The following is an 18381-nucleotide window of genomic DNA, read 5'->3' as shown; positions in this document are numbered from 1 at the left end:
TAATTTATTTTTTGGATTTGGATAATGATTAATGACTAAGGAGAGTAAATTAGTGTGCCTCTGACCATTGTGGCAATTTTTTTATATTTCTTAATTTTACATGTGAGGATTAAATATTCCTATGGAAGGATGGGTTTAACCGTTTAAGTAAGAAAAAATATGCTTATTTAAAGTAAAATCATTTTAGAGGGAAAGTGTCGAATCAAAAGCCAACTGGAAAGTGGAAAGTGGAAAGTAGAAAGTAGAAATTGGAAAGTCTTTGCATTAATGAATAATCAGGGAAGTGTCACAATGGGAATTTGTATACTATATACATATATAACCTAACCAATTTGGATTAGTCAAATGGTCAACTCACTCGTCCGTTTAAATAAATATCGAAGATTTGAATCTCGTCTTATATATATAGTAACTCATTGGCTAGCGACAAATTTTTAAATAGAACTCTAATCCGTGACAAATTAGTCTTTAACTTGTCGAACTGAAAGATACCGTAGACAACCAAAATATAAGTATAAAACATAAATTATAATATTATTTTATTAATATTAAAATACAAACTAACATTTTTAAGTATTTTTAATATTTTATAATGATAGTATTTAAAATATTTTTTTAATAAATAATAATATATATAATTTTTAAATTTATTTTAAAAATATTAGTTAAAAATAAAATTGAATATACTGACTCATATTTAAATGTGCTCAAACTAAAAATATTTTTTTTATGTTTTTAAGACATATTTTGACATAAAAAAACACACGTCAAACAAATATTATGTCTAAAATGTGTCCGACATATAGACATAATAACTTAGTAAAATTTAGTCTTCAACCTGTCGGGTTGGGGGATACCGTTTGGGTAAACCAAAAAAAAAAAAAAAACTTAGTAAAATTTGTTCCTATGTTCTACTTCCTATACAGGTCTAACAATTTTAAGTTTGGGCTTTTGTTGGTTGTAGTGTTGTCTTCTGTTCCTGTATTGGAACTGATCTCCTCTCTTGGTGTTGTATCTTGGTAGTTGTTGGTATCGTTTTACTTGTTGCCGAGACTCTCTAACTGTACTGACGAACCTTGCGAGTTTTTAATTATAAAAAAAATGGGAAGTCAAACTGGACTTTTTTGTACGACTTGGCCCAATAAATTAGAAGTGTCTTTTCCTCTCTTGAATGGATCAACCGGATTAAAGGAAGTAGATCGAGTCCCCTAGAATTGTGGTCCATTGGCTCCACCCGACTTAAAAGATCCTTCTGCTTCGGTTATGATCGTCTAGATAATAACCAATACAGTCCCGTTTCAATACCCAACAAAAATAATAATAATAAAACCAATCCAAATTTGCATAACTTTTTACACAATGGAAGTATAATCACCAACGATTATCCAAAAAGATTTGTTACTAATGACTATTAGTCATTATTCCATTCTATAAATATTTTAATATTTTATATATTTTTCATTCAATTTTTATACACATCTTACTTAAACTCTTACTAATCTATGTATTAGAGTCTTTTATATGTGCTTCACTGTCATTCAAAAAGTGAACATGAGTTTTTTCATTGGTGTTTGAATCATCTCCAAGCCATGCCTAGCCGTTTCAGGTAACCTTACTATTAGTGTCCATATTCATAGTTTGATATAGAATACTTTATGGAAAATCAATGGAGAGGATCAACATTTTTTTACTCATGAAGGCATACTTGGGATAGTGTTTGTCCATCACACTAAAATTATTATTAATCTTCACAAAATATTTATAATGAGAACAATCAGGATGACTTGTAGATTAGGTGTTGGTGGTATTAGGTAGCTTTTGATTTGAGAGACATAGACACGATGATACATGTTCATTGTTTATTTGCTGAGATATGGATTTTTAGCAAACACGATGGTACATGTTCATTGTTTATTTGTTGAGATACGAATTTTTAGCAGACATAGATAGACACGCAAGTACACAAATATACAAAATTTGTATACTAAACCAAGGGACAGAACCCAAATTTTTAGACATAAACACATTTTTTTTCTTTTTATTTTCAATTATGTCCTTTACAGATCTTCTTTCTCCTTCTTTCATTTTTCACGTTTTACCTCTCTCTGCATCAGATCTTCTTCCTTTTTCTCCCGCACACCCAAACTACCATCTTCACCTTTCTCCTCCCTTTCTCCAACCAAAGAACCATTGCCTCTCTTCCTTCCCTCCTTCCTTTTTTTTTTTTTCATTGTTCTTCTTTTCTATTCCATCACTGCCGTTGCCTTTTGCTATGATTGCCTTCAGATCCATTTTCACGTTATTTCTAGATTCGCTGTTCTTCTTCTCCCTCTTCAAGTCCATCACTCCCACTTCTCTCCTACCGCCTCTCCACTGCCATATCTCTCATACTCTTTTTTTTTTTGTCCATTTTTTTCAGATTTATTTTAATTTTTTTATTAAAAAAATTGTTGAATTGATTATTAGATAGAATTTTTACTTCCATTGATAGTTGAATTTATTGTTAAAATTATTGAAATTTTTTGTTATTTATTTTTTAGGGTTGATAAAAAGTTTGGTAATAATAATGGTGAAGGTAGATGATGAAGATATTATAGACTTTTTAATAATTTATGTGTCTTGTGTATTTATGTCTTTTTTATTTATGTCTCAATATCTATGTTTTTTGGTATAAACTAACCAAACACAGTTTTATTATTTTATTTATTTGTCTTCATACGAGGAAATAGTGATTGACAAAGATTATTCTAACCCAATTCAACTCTTCTATTCCCTCTTTTAATATGACTAAATCCAATCCATGAACAACTCTAATTTTTGCCTTTGAAAACTAAATAAAAATTACGTTTCGAAAAAAGAAAACACAAATACAAAAACCTTCTTCCAAACGGACACAACAACATCCACCTTCACATTTGATTACTAAATAAAGAAAACTCACATATAATACCATCTAAGTACAACCTTATTATTTCAATACTTGACCAGCTATGCATGTTCTAAGGAGTACGGGTGTTTATCGTGCGATTTGGATCAGTTTTGAGTTAAAAATTTATCTAATTTGAACACCAATTTTATTTGTAGTGTGGTTTAGATTTGATGATATTTAAAAAAAATCCGACCCAATTTAAAGCAGTTTGAATTGGATTGGATTTGCGATTTTGTAAATTAAAAAAAATTAAATATATATAACAAATCTCAATATCAAATTTTAAATAACTAACAATGACATAATAAGTCTCAACAATATCTTGAAAAACCAATAATAACATAACAATAGAAATAAAATTATAAATTAGTTAAAATAAATAAATAAATCATATTTTGAATATAAAATATTTATTAAATAATAATAATACATGAATAATATAAAAATCTATAACAAATTGAATATATTATAAGTAAAATTATAAATACAATAATAAAATAATAATATTATAGCGTATTGTGCGGTTTGGATTGATTTGGATCGATTTTGAGAAGTAGATTCGAAATCCGATTCAATCAATGCGGTTTACAAAAAATATAATCCAATCAAATTTAAATTAATACAATTTTAATCAATTTTTAGTTTAAATTAAATTAGATGAGCGGTTTAATTTTAAATTGGTTTGGATTTGAACATCCCTATTTAGGAGTTCAGAAAAGATGGCAATGATAAGTACATATAATAGATGTAATACAACATATGTATGTAAAATTATCTGTGCCCGCATTCATATATAGGTAGAGCTAAACACATTATGCATAAAATAAAGAAAAAAACTAGCTACTTTGTAGTAGTGAAATTGTTCAATAGAACTTGATGAAGCACCTTCTCTAGATTCTGAAATGAGGATCCATCCGGGGCAGAAGCAGCATCCTTGGCTAATTTCTTCCATTGCAAAGCCTTTTGTCTCATATCTTGACCCTTCTCTCCATCCATTGACTCCCTCACAAGGCTCTCAATTTTCTCCCTGCTAACATATTCTATCTCCAACCCATTTCCCCACTCCTTATTACAAAACCTACAATTGGTTTGTTGCTCAGCAAAGAAGGGCCAACATATCATGGGCACACCACCACACACACTTTCCAATGTTGAGTTCCAACCACTATGTGTCAAAAACACCCCAATTGAAGGGTGAGCCAAAACTTGTTCTTGGGGACACCAATTTGATAACATGCCTCTAATTTTTGTCACTTCCAAAAATTCAGGAGGTAACACAGCATTTTCACCAGCCACAAGATCTGGCCTAATTACCCAAAAGAATTTTTTGTTGCTATTGGCAAGTCCCCAAGCAAACTCTATTAAGTTTTCATTGGTCATAGTTGTGATGCTACCAAAGTTCACATACACAACTGAATTGGGCTCTTGTTTGTCTAGCCATTCAAGACACTCTAGATCCTCTTTCCAAAGGTTGGATGAAATTTTGTTTAAGTGCTCGTTGTTGAAGTGGTTCAGTTGAAAATTCAAGGGACCAATGGGATAAATAGGAGGCATGTTATCAATGGAAGAACATGCTTCCAAAACATCATGCTCCAAAGCATCAAATGTGTTCATTACTATTGCTGAAGCTTTGTGAGCTCGTGCACACTCTCCTATGAAGAAATCAAGCATAATATCTTTTAGGTCTGTGGTTCTGAGGAAGCTGGGCATATCCCTCAATCGAATTTCTTTAATTCCTGGCACCCAATCTAGGGTAGTCTCCAAATATCCATTTGTGACATAGCTCATATCTGCATGTCAATCGACTCATATATGCTATATTCTAATAATTACTTTGCTTAGGCAAGATTAACTATTTTAAAAGTGAAATTGAAAAGTATTTTTAAAGCGAAAAATATCTCTAAAATTGCAAAATTATATAACTAATTTCAAATTATTTTAAATACTTTTATCCTGAAAAATAAAATTAATTTAAGTAATTTAATAAATTAATCTGTCTTATGTCACGAATTCGGACCATCAAAATATTTAATAAAATAATATAAAATTCATGAGATCAGATACGTCTAATATCGATATATCACAAATTTAATAAAAAATACATATAATTTTTTATTTTTTAACGAATTTGTGAAGGATTAGCGAATAAATTGTTTTCCTTATTAATTAATGATTTGAAATTAATAAGAGAATCATCTAAGGTGCCATTGAAAATTAAATTAAAAGTTTAATAATGATTAAATCAAATATAATAAAATAATATATTTATATATAAAATATATAATTAAAAAACATTAATTTTTTATTAATTATTTTAAAGCGGTTAATTGCTGAAAAATAAAATTGGTTCGACCAACTAGTCAATTTTTCAGTATTTGACCGATTTGCTGGCAATCAAATTTTACTTTGAATAGACAACCAAATAGTCAGTTTCAATTATTCCACTCAAACTGGCTTATTCCACTCAAACTGGCTGATTCGGTTCGTTCTCCAAAACCATAGAAATATCGATCATTAAATGATAGTTAATTAGTCCAAATTATTATTTGCAACAAATTAACAATAATTTCGAGATTATTTTTATGGTGGCCAAATTTCGGTAGGGTTGATACAATGGTACTAGGAAGTAGGAAGGAGTGGATGAGAATACAAATTAATCAAATAACAACATAAAGTATTTATTTGAATGTTATTAAATTGATAAAAATAAATTTATTTAAAATAAAAGTAATGTGATTAAGTGTAATTTATTTAGATGTAATTAAAAAATAATTATATACTATGTATAATAAAAAATTAATATTATTGAAAGATAAAATTAAATTAAAATTTATTTTTATGTATCATTTTTGTCTCTAACGTTTCGTCCTATTTAAGTCCCTAACGTTTTAAAATCGTCTTAATTTTGTCCCGCCGTCAATTTTGTTAATGGATCCCTAACGGCAGGATAGGACGATTGAAACGTTAGGTACAACTTTAGGTCTTACCTCAAACGTTGGGGATAAAAACGATATTTTACTCTAAAAATAAAAGCATTAAAAAATATAAAAAATATATTTTTTTTAAGAAACTACCATTTATATAATTTTTTAAAAGATTTTAAAAAAATAATAATTTTCACATAATAAATAAATAAAAAATATTTTTATATTATTATACCCAAACATAATTGATAGACAAAAAGATATTTTAACATAAAATTATTTTTATTTTTTATAAAATCTTTTAAAAAAAGATAACTCGAAAAATATCTTTTTCTAGAAAATCACCCAAATGAATTTATTGTGCTTTTTTGGACACCATTAAATTAATAAAAAAATATCTTTTTTTTTTTATTTTTTAGTGTGTCTAATAAATTTCTAGTAATAAAAGTAAAAGTACTAAAAAAATTTAAAAAAAATTTTAAAAATTATATTTTGTATTTTTTTAAAAATATATTTTTCACGTAATAATAAACAAAAAATTATTTTTATATTATTATGTCTAAATATAATTAATAAATATAAATATTTTTTTATATAAAATATCAAACATAAAATTATTTTTATTTTTTATAAAATTAAAAAAAATTTAGAAGTTCAACCAAATACTGTTAAAGAAATGAAATGATGAATAATTTACCTTTGAGTGGTATTAAGCCTTTTTGAACAAGTTTATGATAGTGCATATAGCACACAAATCCACAAGCACTTGCAGTCCAAAACATCACCAAAGGGATGCCAAATTCTTCAGCAGCATCAGCACTGAAACTCATGATGCTATCAGACACTATGCAAGTTACAGGAGGAACACCGCCATCACAATTGAGCTTGGAAATGAGCTTCTTGAAGTGCGGAGAGCAAGTCCTTCTTGTGGACTCACATAGAGAAGGCACGTCCTGAGTGACGTCAGCATGGTCGTCAGGGTCCTGAGGAAGGCCGTCCGGGATGGTTTCGAATCGGAACGAGGGAAGGCCTTTGAGCGATTCGGGTCCTCTTGATCTGAGAAGGCGTCTGTGATTGTATTCAGTGTTAACAAAAGTTATGTGGAAGCCTTTGTTGTGAAGAAGCTTTGCTAGCTTTAGCATTGGAGTTATGTGGCCTTGTGCTGGGTATGCTATGCACACAGCATGAGGCTTCTCATCAATTCTGCTCAAAGAACTCATTTTCTTATTTAATTTGTTTTGTCAAAGAATGTAATGAGTTTGTAATGGCTGGCTGAATTTCTTGTTCTCCTAGCACCAGATTTTATAAGGGGAAGAACAGTGTTACTTACAGAGTTTGTGTTCATTGTCAAATAATAAATTAGGTTTGAAAGTCCAATTTTTTTTTTTGGTTAAGTTCGGTGGGTAGTTAGTCTGTTTAGTCAAATCTGAGATTTAAATCTTGTCTTCTGCATGTAATATTCACTCATTTAAATCTGTGAACTATATGACTAAAGGAATTTGATTGACTAATATTTTTGTTTGGAGCAATGTTAGGGGACAGCAACTTTTGTGATTAGTAGCCATCAAATAGCCATTAATAATGATTTAATGGTGTGAGATTGGTGTGAAATTTCATCTAATGGCTCACCTTTCTCTGCTGGTTACATGCTGGCCAAAATTCAATAAAATTGCTGGCCCTAGACTTTTCCTTTTGTTTATTATATTTGAGTTAATTTTAATTGCACTTGCAAATCTTAAAAGCTCTAATTAATAACTTCAGTCATTTAATAATTACACTAGTTTTAAGAGACTTTTTTCACAAAGACTTTGAGGGTTTGGCTTCGTAATGGTGTACTGTAATTAGGAGTGGCAAGTGGGGAAGTCCGTTCTGTTTCGCCAAAAGTCTGTTCTTTTATAATGGTGTACTGTAATTAGGGGTGGCAAGAGGGGAAATCCGTCCTGTTCTGTCAGAAGCCTGCTCTTTGGTGGGCTGGTCCGTCCCGCCCCACCTAGTTAGGCAGTCCTAGAATCCCACCCTGTTCTACCTAACTGCGGGTTGGCAGGTTAAACCCGCCAAAACTCTTTTTTTTTTTTTTTACTATTAACTACTAAATAATATATATAATTTCACAACCATATTAATAAGTTTATAATTTCTAAAGACATAAACAAATTATATTTTTTATTTTCACAAACATTAAAGTCTTTGTAATTATAAATATCTAATAAACATAATTATAAACTAAATTTTCATCCAAAACATAATTATAAATATTGTCTCCAAAACAAAATAAACATAATCCAAAATATAATTACAAATATTGTCTCCAAAGCAACATAAACATGATCCAACACACTCAATTTTAATCTTCATACTCTTGTAAGTTGGGTTGGAGAAAGTTGAATTTTGGCAAAAAAAATTACAAAAATACTCCCTTGCCAAAAAAAACTACGCTCGATAGGGAAGCCCGCCCCGCCAAAGCCCGCAGTTTAAGCAGTGCGGGTTAGGCGGGCTTTTGCTCTTTGGCGGTCCCAATTTTTCAACTTGTCCGGCCTTTTTTAGCAAGTTACGCGACTGGCCCGACTGATTTAAATTAAGCCCGTTTGCCTTCCTATGCATCATTTTAAAATAAAAAAATTAAAAAATTATTAGAATTTATTATTTTTAGATATTAATTAATTTTTAATATTTAAAAATATAAAATAAAATATATTATTAAATTAAAAAACCAAATAAATCAAACTAAATAAATTAAATTAATAACTAAATAATAATAAAAAATAATAAATTTTAATAATTTCCTATCATTCCTCTAAAATTATAGGTGCGACTTGAGAGTCATACATACATTTGTGCCTTAGGAGAGTGAGGAATAGTAGATTTAAAATACACACACCTAACTAAAATTAATTATAAACCCCTAATCGGCCTAAGAGCATCCTTTTTTTAGGACACGTCGATCTAACAAAAACGTACTTCGAATTATATTTATGTAGAATAATTTTTTGTATTTATATTTTTTTAAATTTATTTTTTAAATAATATAAATAAATAAAATTAACATATATTTAAAATATATTATTTATCTTTAATTTTTATATTTTTTAGACTATTATTAACTTAATTATCAGCCTCTCTTAAAGGTACACCTCATTTCCATTGAGATATTAATCAAGAGTAAAAAAATCCATTATAATTTTATGTCTCGAGGAGGTAATGATCAAATCAGTACTCGAAATATTCAAATGCTGATATTTTAGTATCTGACTATTGTTATTGACAAAATAGTACCTAAATGACTTAAAAAATTGCCAAGCGTGTCCTCGTACTTGCCGGACCACAGCTCTGGCGAGGACGATACTGAGCTGGACACTGATTTTTGCTGACAAGATAGGTTTTATTTGAGTTGAAATTTGTAATTAAATAAGTTATTAGCCTAGCTGAAAATAAACCTAATTAAAATTGATTTTGTCCCAAATCAAATGGATTTGTCCTAAGCCCTAATTAGCAACCGCTGTTACTAGTTACTGACTTACTGTGACTTAGTGTTTCACTACGAGAAAAACTGAAAGGTCACGTAGAGAAGGAGAGACGTTGCTCTGGAAGCTTGGCACGAAGAAGAACGAAACGATGTGAGAGACATTGTCGAATCCGGAGCTTCAAGTGTAAGGCTTTGCAAGTGGCATCATCGCGTCTCCATTCTTCGCTAGGAACAACCCTTCGAAGAGGTAGGTTCTGCTTCATTCCATTGTTTCGTTTACGTTGTCTTTTTGGACAACCTTATGATCATTTTGATTGTTTTACTAGTGGGTCGTTTTTGTTGTTTGTTTTCTGTGCTTGTAACTTCTTGTTTATTCATTGTATCTTTCCTCTACTATTTTTTAGATGGATCATCTAGTTACGTTTGTGTATCATCACATGGGTTCCTTGAAAAGGAGTGGAGACAGTAATGTGATATACGACGGGAGTTTAGTAACTGAGATACACAGGGTGAATGTGGAGACATGCAATTTATTTTTTATTGAGGAGTTATTTCTAGACTTGGGTTACCCTGGATATAATGAAGTGTATTGGCTAGAACCTGGTTTAGACTTAGCTAAGGGTCTTAGAATGCTTAGGACGGATGCTGAAGTGATGAGGATGTGTGAGAGTGCGATGAAGAATGACAACACTGTCCATCTTTATTTTGATCACCCTATTGATGCCAATCCTGAAATTATTGATGAAGATACGGTGTCTGATGGTAGTAGTGAGAGTGTGGTTGAAATTAATCCACCTGGTCAGACTAATGAGAAGGATAATGAAGTTGTGAATGAGGCCACTGGTGAGGTTAATGAGTTGAATAAGGCTTTGAGTGTTGTTGTGAACGAGACTGTGAACGAAGTTGTGACTGATGCTACTGTTGATGTTAACGAGTTGAACAAAAGTGAGAGTGGTATTATGAATGAGGATGTGAATGATAGGGATGGGGATAAAGACACTGAAGGAGCATCAGCTCCAGAGAAGGGTGTTAAGAAGGTTAGAAAGAGGCATCCAAGACCACCACTAAGTGGTTTATCCCAAGAAAGAAGAGTTGCTGAAACTGGACAACCTGAGGGTGATCATCGAGAAGCTGAAACAGTAAATGAATCCACACATGAGATTAATGCTGATGATGCCAATGAAGGTGCTAATTTTGGAACTCCAATTTTGGATGACTTGCGGCCAGAAGAAGCAGTTACAGAAAATGCTGCAGGTAAACTTTATGTTTCTGTTTTGTTAGAGCATATATGAATAAACATTGCATCATTGCTTACCTATCTTAACTGATTTTGTAATAATAATGTTACACAAATAAATGAAAGGACAAATACAAGGAGAAATCACCCACAGCCTCAACCGTCTGGGCAGAGAATAATACCTGGAAACGATGATGGAGCACCAAGGGTAGAGGTGCCTAACCCGAATAGAGAAAATGAAGACAGTGGACCTGAGATGTATCAATACGAGTATGAAGAACTATGTAGCCCTCCTGGATTTAATGATGAAGAGGAACTTGTATTTCCTCAACATAACCCCAATACACCATATGAAAAAATTATTCTGGAGTTGAACATGAAGTTCAAGAACATGGACCATTTCAAAGTAGTAGTGCAGAAGTACAACATACAAATTGGGAGATATGTATTCTATCTTAGGAATGAGAAGAAGAGGTGCAGGGTAATTTACTATGATCCCGACTGCCCTTGGTTGTGTTACTGTGCCAGGATCAACTATCCTGCCTCATTTTAGATTAAGATATTTGTAGACGAACATACGTGTCCGAGAAATGCTGATTTACTTTATTCATGGTCTTTATGCAAGGCTGGACATAATAGTAGAATTTGCCCTGAGAGACCAACTGGAACAGCAGCTGAAGAGCAAGACATTGATGAGGAAGAAGCTAGAGAGCAAGAAGCTAACTGAGAGGAGACCATGGAGGCTGCACATGCTGCACATGTTGCAGATGAGGAGGACCTCACTCAAAACCATCCACAAAGTCAGCCTGATCAGGTAAACAATGCAAATTAGCCTACCTTGTTGTTTTCAATGTGTTGGATCTGAACCTACAAAAGCTTTTTTTAACTAATGGCCAAATTGATCCAGAACACTGCCAACGATGAAAACACTACAACAAATGCTATACTCCCTAATGCAGACACCATACCTGCAGCATTCACCTTGGTTAGACTAGCAACTAGCTCAGAACTAGTACCTCTAGTGACCACAAGACTAACAAGACCAACACCAACAATGAGAGACAGACCTACTTTTGTAAGGGACAACCTAGTTCTACCAAGAAGAAGAGACAGCACCACTTGAAGAGAACTGACAGCCACCTCAACAACACCTCCAACTCTCACACAAAATGCAGCAGCTACACCACCATCTCCTGCTCAACCTAGGGTTGTCAGGCTTGCTGCTCGGTCTAAATTTCAAATTTTAGCCTTACCATCCAGTGCTGCAGTCCCATGTAATAGGTCTGAGTCAATGCCACAAGGTCCAACAGTTAGGCCCACTCTTCAAGCCCAACTTTCAATTCTATTTAGGCCACTAACTGTGACTAGGAAAATCATGGCAGCAATAAGCTCAGCCACACAGAGCAGGTTCACAGGCTTCATGCCTACTCCATTCTTGAAGAGGAAAAAGTCATCTGGACCACTACCATCAAAGCCATCCACAAATGACAAGAAGTGATATGAGAATCTTGGATTTTCAGTTTGTTGTTAGCTCCATTTTGGACCTGAATTAGTTATTATGCACCTAAGTGTCATTATGGCATGTAAGTGCTAACCAAGTTTTTTATAGTTTGTTAGTGTCATTTTGGGTCTGTAGTAGTTACTATGAACATAAATGTTATTATGACATCTTAGTGCTATCCTAATTTTTTGTGGCTTGCTAGTGTTATTTTGGGTCTGAAGTATGTTACTCTGAAAAGTTATGGATTATAATTTCATGTTATGCTACTGGTGTTTTATTCAGCTTTTGTTGCTACATCTATTTTTAAATGCTTACCTATCTTCTAAAAGCTTGCTCACATCACAACAACAACAACTCAGTCACAGAACAAGAATAACATAGCATCCATTAAATCATCTCAATTACAAAGAGGATAACATTACAAAGGAATAAAGTGTCATTGTTAAACTCTTAAATTGTCCACTGTCTACCTACTTAGCCAAATAAAACATACTCAAAGTCAGATTTAACCAATCAATATACAAATAAAAATCAGGAACAATTCAACCCTCTTCAGATGATCATTCATGTCATTCACCCCAGATAGCACCATCATCATTCTATCAATTTCCAGGCCATCCCCACACTCGACATTGATTCTGCTTTTCTTTTTTGGTTCTGATTTGCCCACCATGTTACTATTCTCCGAAGAAACTTCTCCTTCCACACATCGCTCTTGTATTCATCCAACCATTGAAAATACCCACAACGCATTTGTTTGTTCTAGCACAACACAAAAATTTAATGGCTCGGAGAACGATTGAAAACTAAAATTGAATAAGCAGAGACGACAAATCAAAGAGGGCTATTGCATTACTTCGTCACACATCCATCAACATTCCAAACTTATCTTCTACATAGACAGCGTAGAAACCATCTAACAGAGTTGCTACTTGTCTTCGAGTTCAACGGAACCACTGGAAGGGGACAAAAGCAACGGCCGTCATAGGTTTTGTTCACAATACATGAACCACCATCCACGTCAAAAGCTTACATCGATGACTGCTTTCTCACGGTTGCAGTTTTTCCACGAGTCCTAACTGTATGCATCTTCCAATTTTGGTTCCTGTACTACGCGTGAACGAAGAGAGCAATTTTAGGACTTAGGACAAATCTATTTGATTTGGGACAAAATCAATTTCAATTAGGTTTATTTCAACTAGGCTAATAACTTATTTAATTACAAATTTCAATTCAAATAAAACATATCTTGTCAGCAAAAACCGGTATCCAACTCAGCATCGTCTTCATCGAAGGTGTGGTCCGGTAAACACAAGAACATACTTAACAATTTTTTAAATAATTTAAATACTATTTTATCAATAACAATAATAAAATGCTAAAATATCAACGTTTGAATCTTTGAAGTACTAATTTGACATTAGTTTTATGTCTCGGTCTTATAAATCTGTATTCCAAGTTTCCAACACTACGACAGGTAATTCTAATTTCTAACTTTGAAGCATATAACATGTCAAATGTAAAGATGCAAAATTATTATTAAAAAAATATATATTTTACAATGATATGTCCCACCCATAAATAAAATAATAACAAGCATGTTAAGCATGTGCATTAATATAATAGTAAAAATCATGAGATGGATGTACTATACATATATGTGTTCTTGATTGTTGAGGGTGACAAACGAGTGAATAATTAGCTAGTGTGTCAGTGCAAGTGAGGGTACAATACAAAATTATTGGAAACATTTCAAGTGTATTGGGAGTCAGTTATTTTAATCGTTAATCTGAATTATAAAAAATATATATAATATATATTAATTAAAATCAATGGTTAAAATAACTAGTGTATCAATACTCTCTGGTACACTTGAAATGTTTCCAAAACTATAAAAGTGTGTGAGGGAACGAATAAGAGAGTACAGTAAAAATATGCGTAGGCACTTTTATACACACAAAAAAGTGTTATAATTTTTTTATTATAATTAAAAGTTTGTATTTTTTATATAGATAAAAGAGTAATATAATTTTCTTTTTATATATAATTGAAAACTTGTAATTTTTTTATTTAGTCATAATATTTCTAAAATTATCTAAAGATTAAATTATTGTGTTTAGTTTCGTTTTTTTATCTTTAAATTTTAGTTACGTTAATTTGTTCCAAATCGAGTTAATTATATATATAAGATATTAAAATCAAGAAGATAATATTCAATTTGCTCTCTTAACTTGCATGCAAATTTTAATTTAATTTTTAAAGTTTTAACCGTCTTTATTTAATTCCCAAACTTTGCAAACATGATTCATGTTAGTCTTTGAAATAATTTTCAATGTATAGACATTAATAGAACACTGTCCTGGACAGAAAAATACTACGTTAGACTTTGTAAAATGATGTTTTGGTTTTAACACTCAAATAACCCAAAAAAATATTATAAGTGATGTTTATTGAAAAATTACCTAACAAAACAAGTGATACGATGATGTCTTTGAACTATTTAAATACCAAAACTAAAACAGTATCATTTTATATGTTTTAGTGTAGCATCTAATTGTCTATATCAATGCTTCATTAATATTTTTGTACTAAAAAATTAAAAATCATTTCAAAAAATAAGGTAAGACACGTTCATAAAACTTAAAGACTAAATTGAAATTAGTGTGCAAGTTTATAGATTAAATTAAATATTAAATCTAAAATCTAAGTTAATAAAATATACTAATCCGAGACTTTTTCCTCTTTTGAGAATTTGTTGGGGGTGTTGATTCTCCTTTTATTCTTTAATTTTTCTCCCAACCTGCTATGCCCGTAACCACTGCCTCCATTTCTCTTTTTGAACAGCATTTGCTGCCATTGGAGTCAAATTAGACTACTCAATGAATGTATCACACAAATTTATATAGGAACTTGCTACAGTATAGAAACTCATATATACATATAGAAAACACGTGTTGCATAATCATTCGTTGTCCAATGATTTTAATATGCTTGTTTTACATATGACAGATGCAAATTTGTGGGAGACAAAAGCTTAAAGTCTATTAGTATTAGGAGGTAGTCAGAAGTTGCAGTGAATTAATTAAAAAGGTTGCAGTAGATTAGTAATTAATTAATTTATTTATTAAATGGTATAAACAGCATAATAAATTCATTGTTTTTATTGCGAATCGTGGGTCAAAATTGGTTTTGGGACTATGGGTGTATATTATGCTTTTAGTTTTATTTTGTTGGGTTAAGTTTATTGTGATTTATATTTGTTTTTGTTGCATTGTACTACTTGGGCAAAAAATTTATGGGCTTTTTGGTGGATTATTGAGAAACATGTCCTAAGATAAAATAAGTCTTTGTTTGTCTAATCATGAGATTATGAGCCCAATGAAATAAACTAGGATATAAAGAGCTGTAGCAATCTGACCCAAAAAAAAAAAAACGATTGTAGTTACAAGACCAAAACAAAATAGATGTAACTAGGGTGCATGTTGGGTAATTTCTTTAGAAATAGATGAAAATTGAATGTAAAAAATTTGATTAGCCGAGATAAAATATACGTAACATAAAAAATATTTTTATAATTATATTTATTATTATAAATATAATAAATTTTTAAATAATGTCAGAAATAAATTATAACACTAAAATAATCATTTAGATAACACTATATAAGTTAAATAATTATTTAAACAATAGCATGCTAATAAAGCAACGGTACAAAATCAAAATTAAATACAATTTTAAAATTAATTCATGAAAAAAAGTAAGAAGCCACTGATAAAAATAGTGGTGAAATCATATACACACAACACAATACTGTGTCTTTGAATATAATTTGTTCTTTGATTTTGTGGTAAAATTAAAGTTTAAGTACGATTTTGGTCTCTAAGATTTTGGTCGAAATTTTTTTCGTCCTCAACCTTTTTTTACATACAAAATAGCCTCTAAGATTTTGTCTTGGTTTTAAAATCGTCCATGAAGTTTGACTTAGTTTTAAATTTTTAGCGGTGGAAGCAGAGACAAAGGTGGATCGTGAACAGCTGCTTGTTCTTCTTCCCTTCTCCCTTGGCAGAGGCAGAAACACGCTTCTTCTCCTAATTTTTTTATTATTTTATTAACTTTTTGGTTATGGGTAATTTGATCCAAATTTTAAAATTTAAGTAAAAAGAACAATTTTGTATACCAAAAAAGGTTGGGAACAGAAAACATTTTCGACCTATATCTTAGGAAAAAAATTATACTTAATCCTAAAATTAATCGCACGAATAAGGAAAGAAGAAATGTATAATAAAGACATGAAATTTAATTTTCTCCACATATATGAAACAACTCTCACTTCAGTAGGGTTTAGTGAATAAAGGGTGAAAGGATATTGATAATTGTGTAGGGTTTAGAGTTAAGGAGGTAGGAGATATGGTGATTAGGGTATAGTATATTTTATGATTTAGGGTTTGGTATCTTAGGAGTTAGGGTTTAAAGTTTGTTTATGTCGTGAGTATAGGATAGGGTTTAGGATTTAAGGTTCATAGTTTAGGGTGTAGGATTTTAGTGTTTAGAGTTTAAGGTTTATGATTTTAGGGTTAGGAGTTAAGGTTTAGGGTTTAGGATTTTTGTTTAGGGTGTAAAAATTGAAATTTAGGGTATAGAGTATAGAGTTTAGGTTATGAAGTTTTATGGTGTATGATTTTACTATTTAGGATTTAGATATTTATAAAGCTATTCTAACTGAGAATTTAATAATGGTAAAAATACATGTACAATTATATTAATAGAAACTGATTGTGGACAAGTGTTACGCAATCAGGGATGGATTCAAGTTTATGGGTGTGAGGGCAAGTGCCCCTAGTGAAATTTAATTTTTTTTTAACTAATACATAGTAACAAAATTTATTTGCTCCCACTGTATAATTAAATTTGACTCAGTATGATTAAACTTCACTCATCAACTTCAATTATGTAGAAACAAATGATAATTCAATATTTAAATAAATTTATTACAATAAATTTAAAAAAGAACGAGTGAAATAAGTATAGATTTGTTATTTTATAATTACAATTAATAAATAAATTTAAAATTTGAAAAATCAGTTTATATACTTAGTGAATATCATTATTGTGCTATATATATATATATATATATATATATATATATATATGATTATTTATTCAAAATAGAAGTGACTTCTAATTTAATATCCAAAAGATTCAAGCGCAAACAAAAATATTTTCTAAATGATTTAAAAATTACAATAAAAATAACTAATAAATAATATATTTATTAAAAGTGATAAAAAAATTTTCGTATTTAACCAATGACATATCTATTTAATCTTAAATTGTTTTGTCAATGTTTGAATAAATATTTAGAAGATGAAAAAAAAAATATTTAGAGCAAAATTTAATCTCTAAATTTTTTTTTATTTTTCAAAAAAATTTAGTCATTCACAATTAAAACAATTAAAATTTTTTTAAACAATTCACTTGAAATAAAATTATAAATTTTTAAGAATAAAAAGATCTTATTTTTTAATATTATTTATAAAAAATTACATCAAAATATGACATCTAAAGTCTTTTTTTAGAATAAATATTTAATTTATATCTAGTTTTTGGGACTTTTTTATATTGACTATTAAATAAAAAAAGGTTAAATAAATAATAATAATAAAATAAAAAAAATACTGTTTATTTATTGGTATTTTTTTTAAAGTTAATTTTAATTTTTTTTTGGGACAACATTAATTGAAAAAACTTTTTTAAATATGAATATTATAAAAAATCGATTTCGTAATTATATGAGAGATATATTTTTAAATGATTATTTAACGACATATATAAAAAGAGAGATATTTGATTGTATTAACAATAAAAAATTACTTAATCTTTTTAAAATATAAAACCTAAAAAAGTGAAATTTAATTTTTATATTATTATTTAAATTATTATTTTAATATTTTAATTTGTTAGTTAAATAATTTAAAAATTAATTATATTTTATAATAATAAAGTATAATTATAAAAATTATTATCATATTATATATTATCTCCACTCACAAAATTTTTTGAATTTGTCCCTGTACACAATTATTATTAATATTATTTTTTTAAAATCAGTTCTGGTGTTTTTTTGTTAATTAATTAAATAATTATTATGTAATCTATAAAACACGTAGTATGTAGGTGAAAGGTTTGGTATTAAATAATAATAATAATAATAATAATAATAATAATAATAATAATAATAATAATAATAATAATAATAATAATAATAATATAAATTAATAACGGTATAGTAGCTGTTAATTTACCAATAATGATAAATAAGTCATTCCT

The 18381-nt window shown here is 29.8% G+C and overlaps 1 protein-coding gene across 1 annotated transcript; it reads right to left on the bottom strand.

Moving 5' to 3' along the window:
* Positions 1-3640: 3640 nt before the first annotated feature.
* On the bottom strand, positions 3641-7145 carry LOC107605437 (7-deoxyloganetin glucosyltransferase). Its single transcript, XM_016307318.3, has 2 exons — positions 6551-7145; positions 3641-4719 (listed from the first exon to the last, which is right to left on the bottom strand). Exons 1-2 carry the CDS (start codon positions 7071-7073, stop codon positions 3770-3772), a joined length of 1473 nt encoding a protein of 490 aa, XP_016162804.1. The 5' UTR covers positions 7074-7145; the 3' UTR covers positions 3641-3769.
* Between the last annotated feature and the right edge of the window lie 11236 nt (positions 7146-18381).

The sequence above is a fragment of the Arachis ipaensis genome, chromosome B6 (assembly GCF_059453495.1).
Source record: "Arachis ipaensis isolate K30076 ecotype BB chromosome B6, ASM5945349v1, whole genome shotgun sequence".
Taxonomy (NCBI): domain Eukaryota; kingdom Viridiplantae; phylum Streptophyta; class Magnoliopsida; order Fabales; family Fabaceae; genus Arachis; species Arachis ipaensis.
This window is presented reverse-complemented; position numbering and strand designations above follow the sequence as displayed.

Coding starts and splice junctions, on each gene's coding strand:
- LOC107605437 (XM_016307318.3), bottom strand. CDS start 7,073: ATGAGTTCTTTGAGCAGAATTGATGAGAAGCCTCATGCTGTGTGCATA. Junction 4,720..6,550: donor AGGCTTAATACCACTCAAAG/GTAAATTATTCA, acceptor ATTGACATGCAG/ATATGAGCTATGTCACAAAT.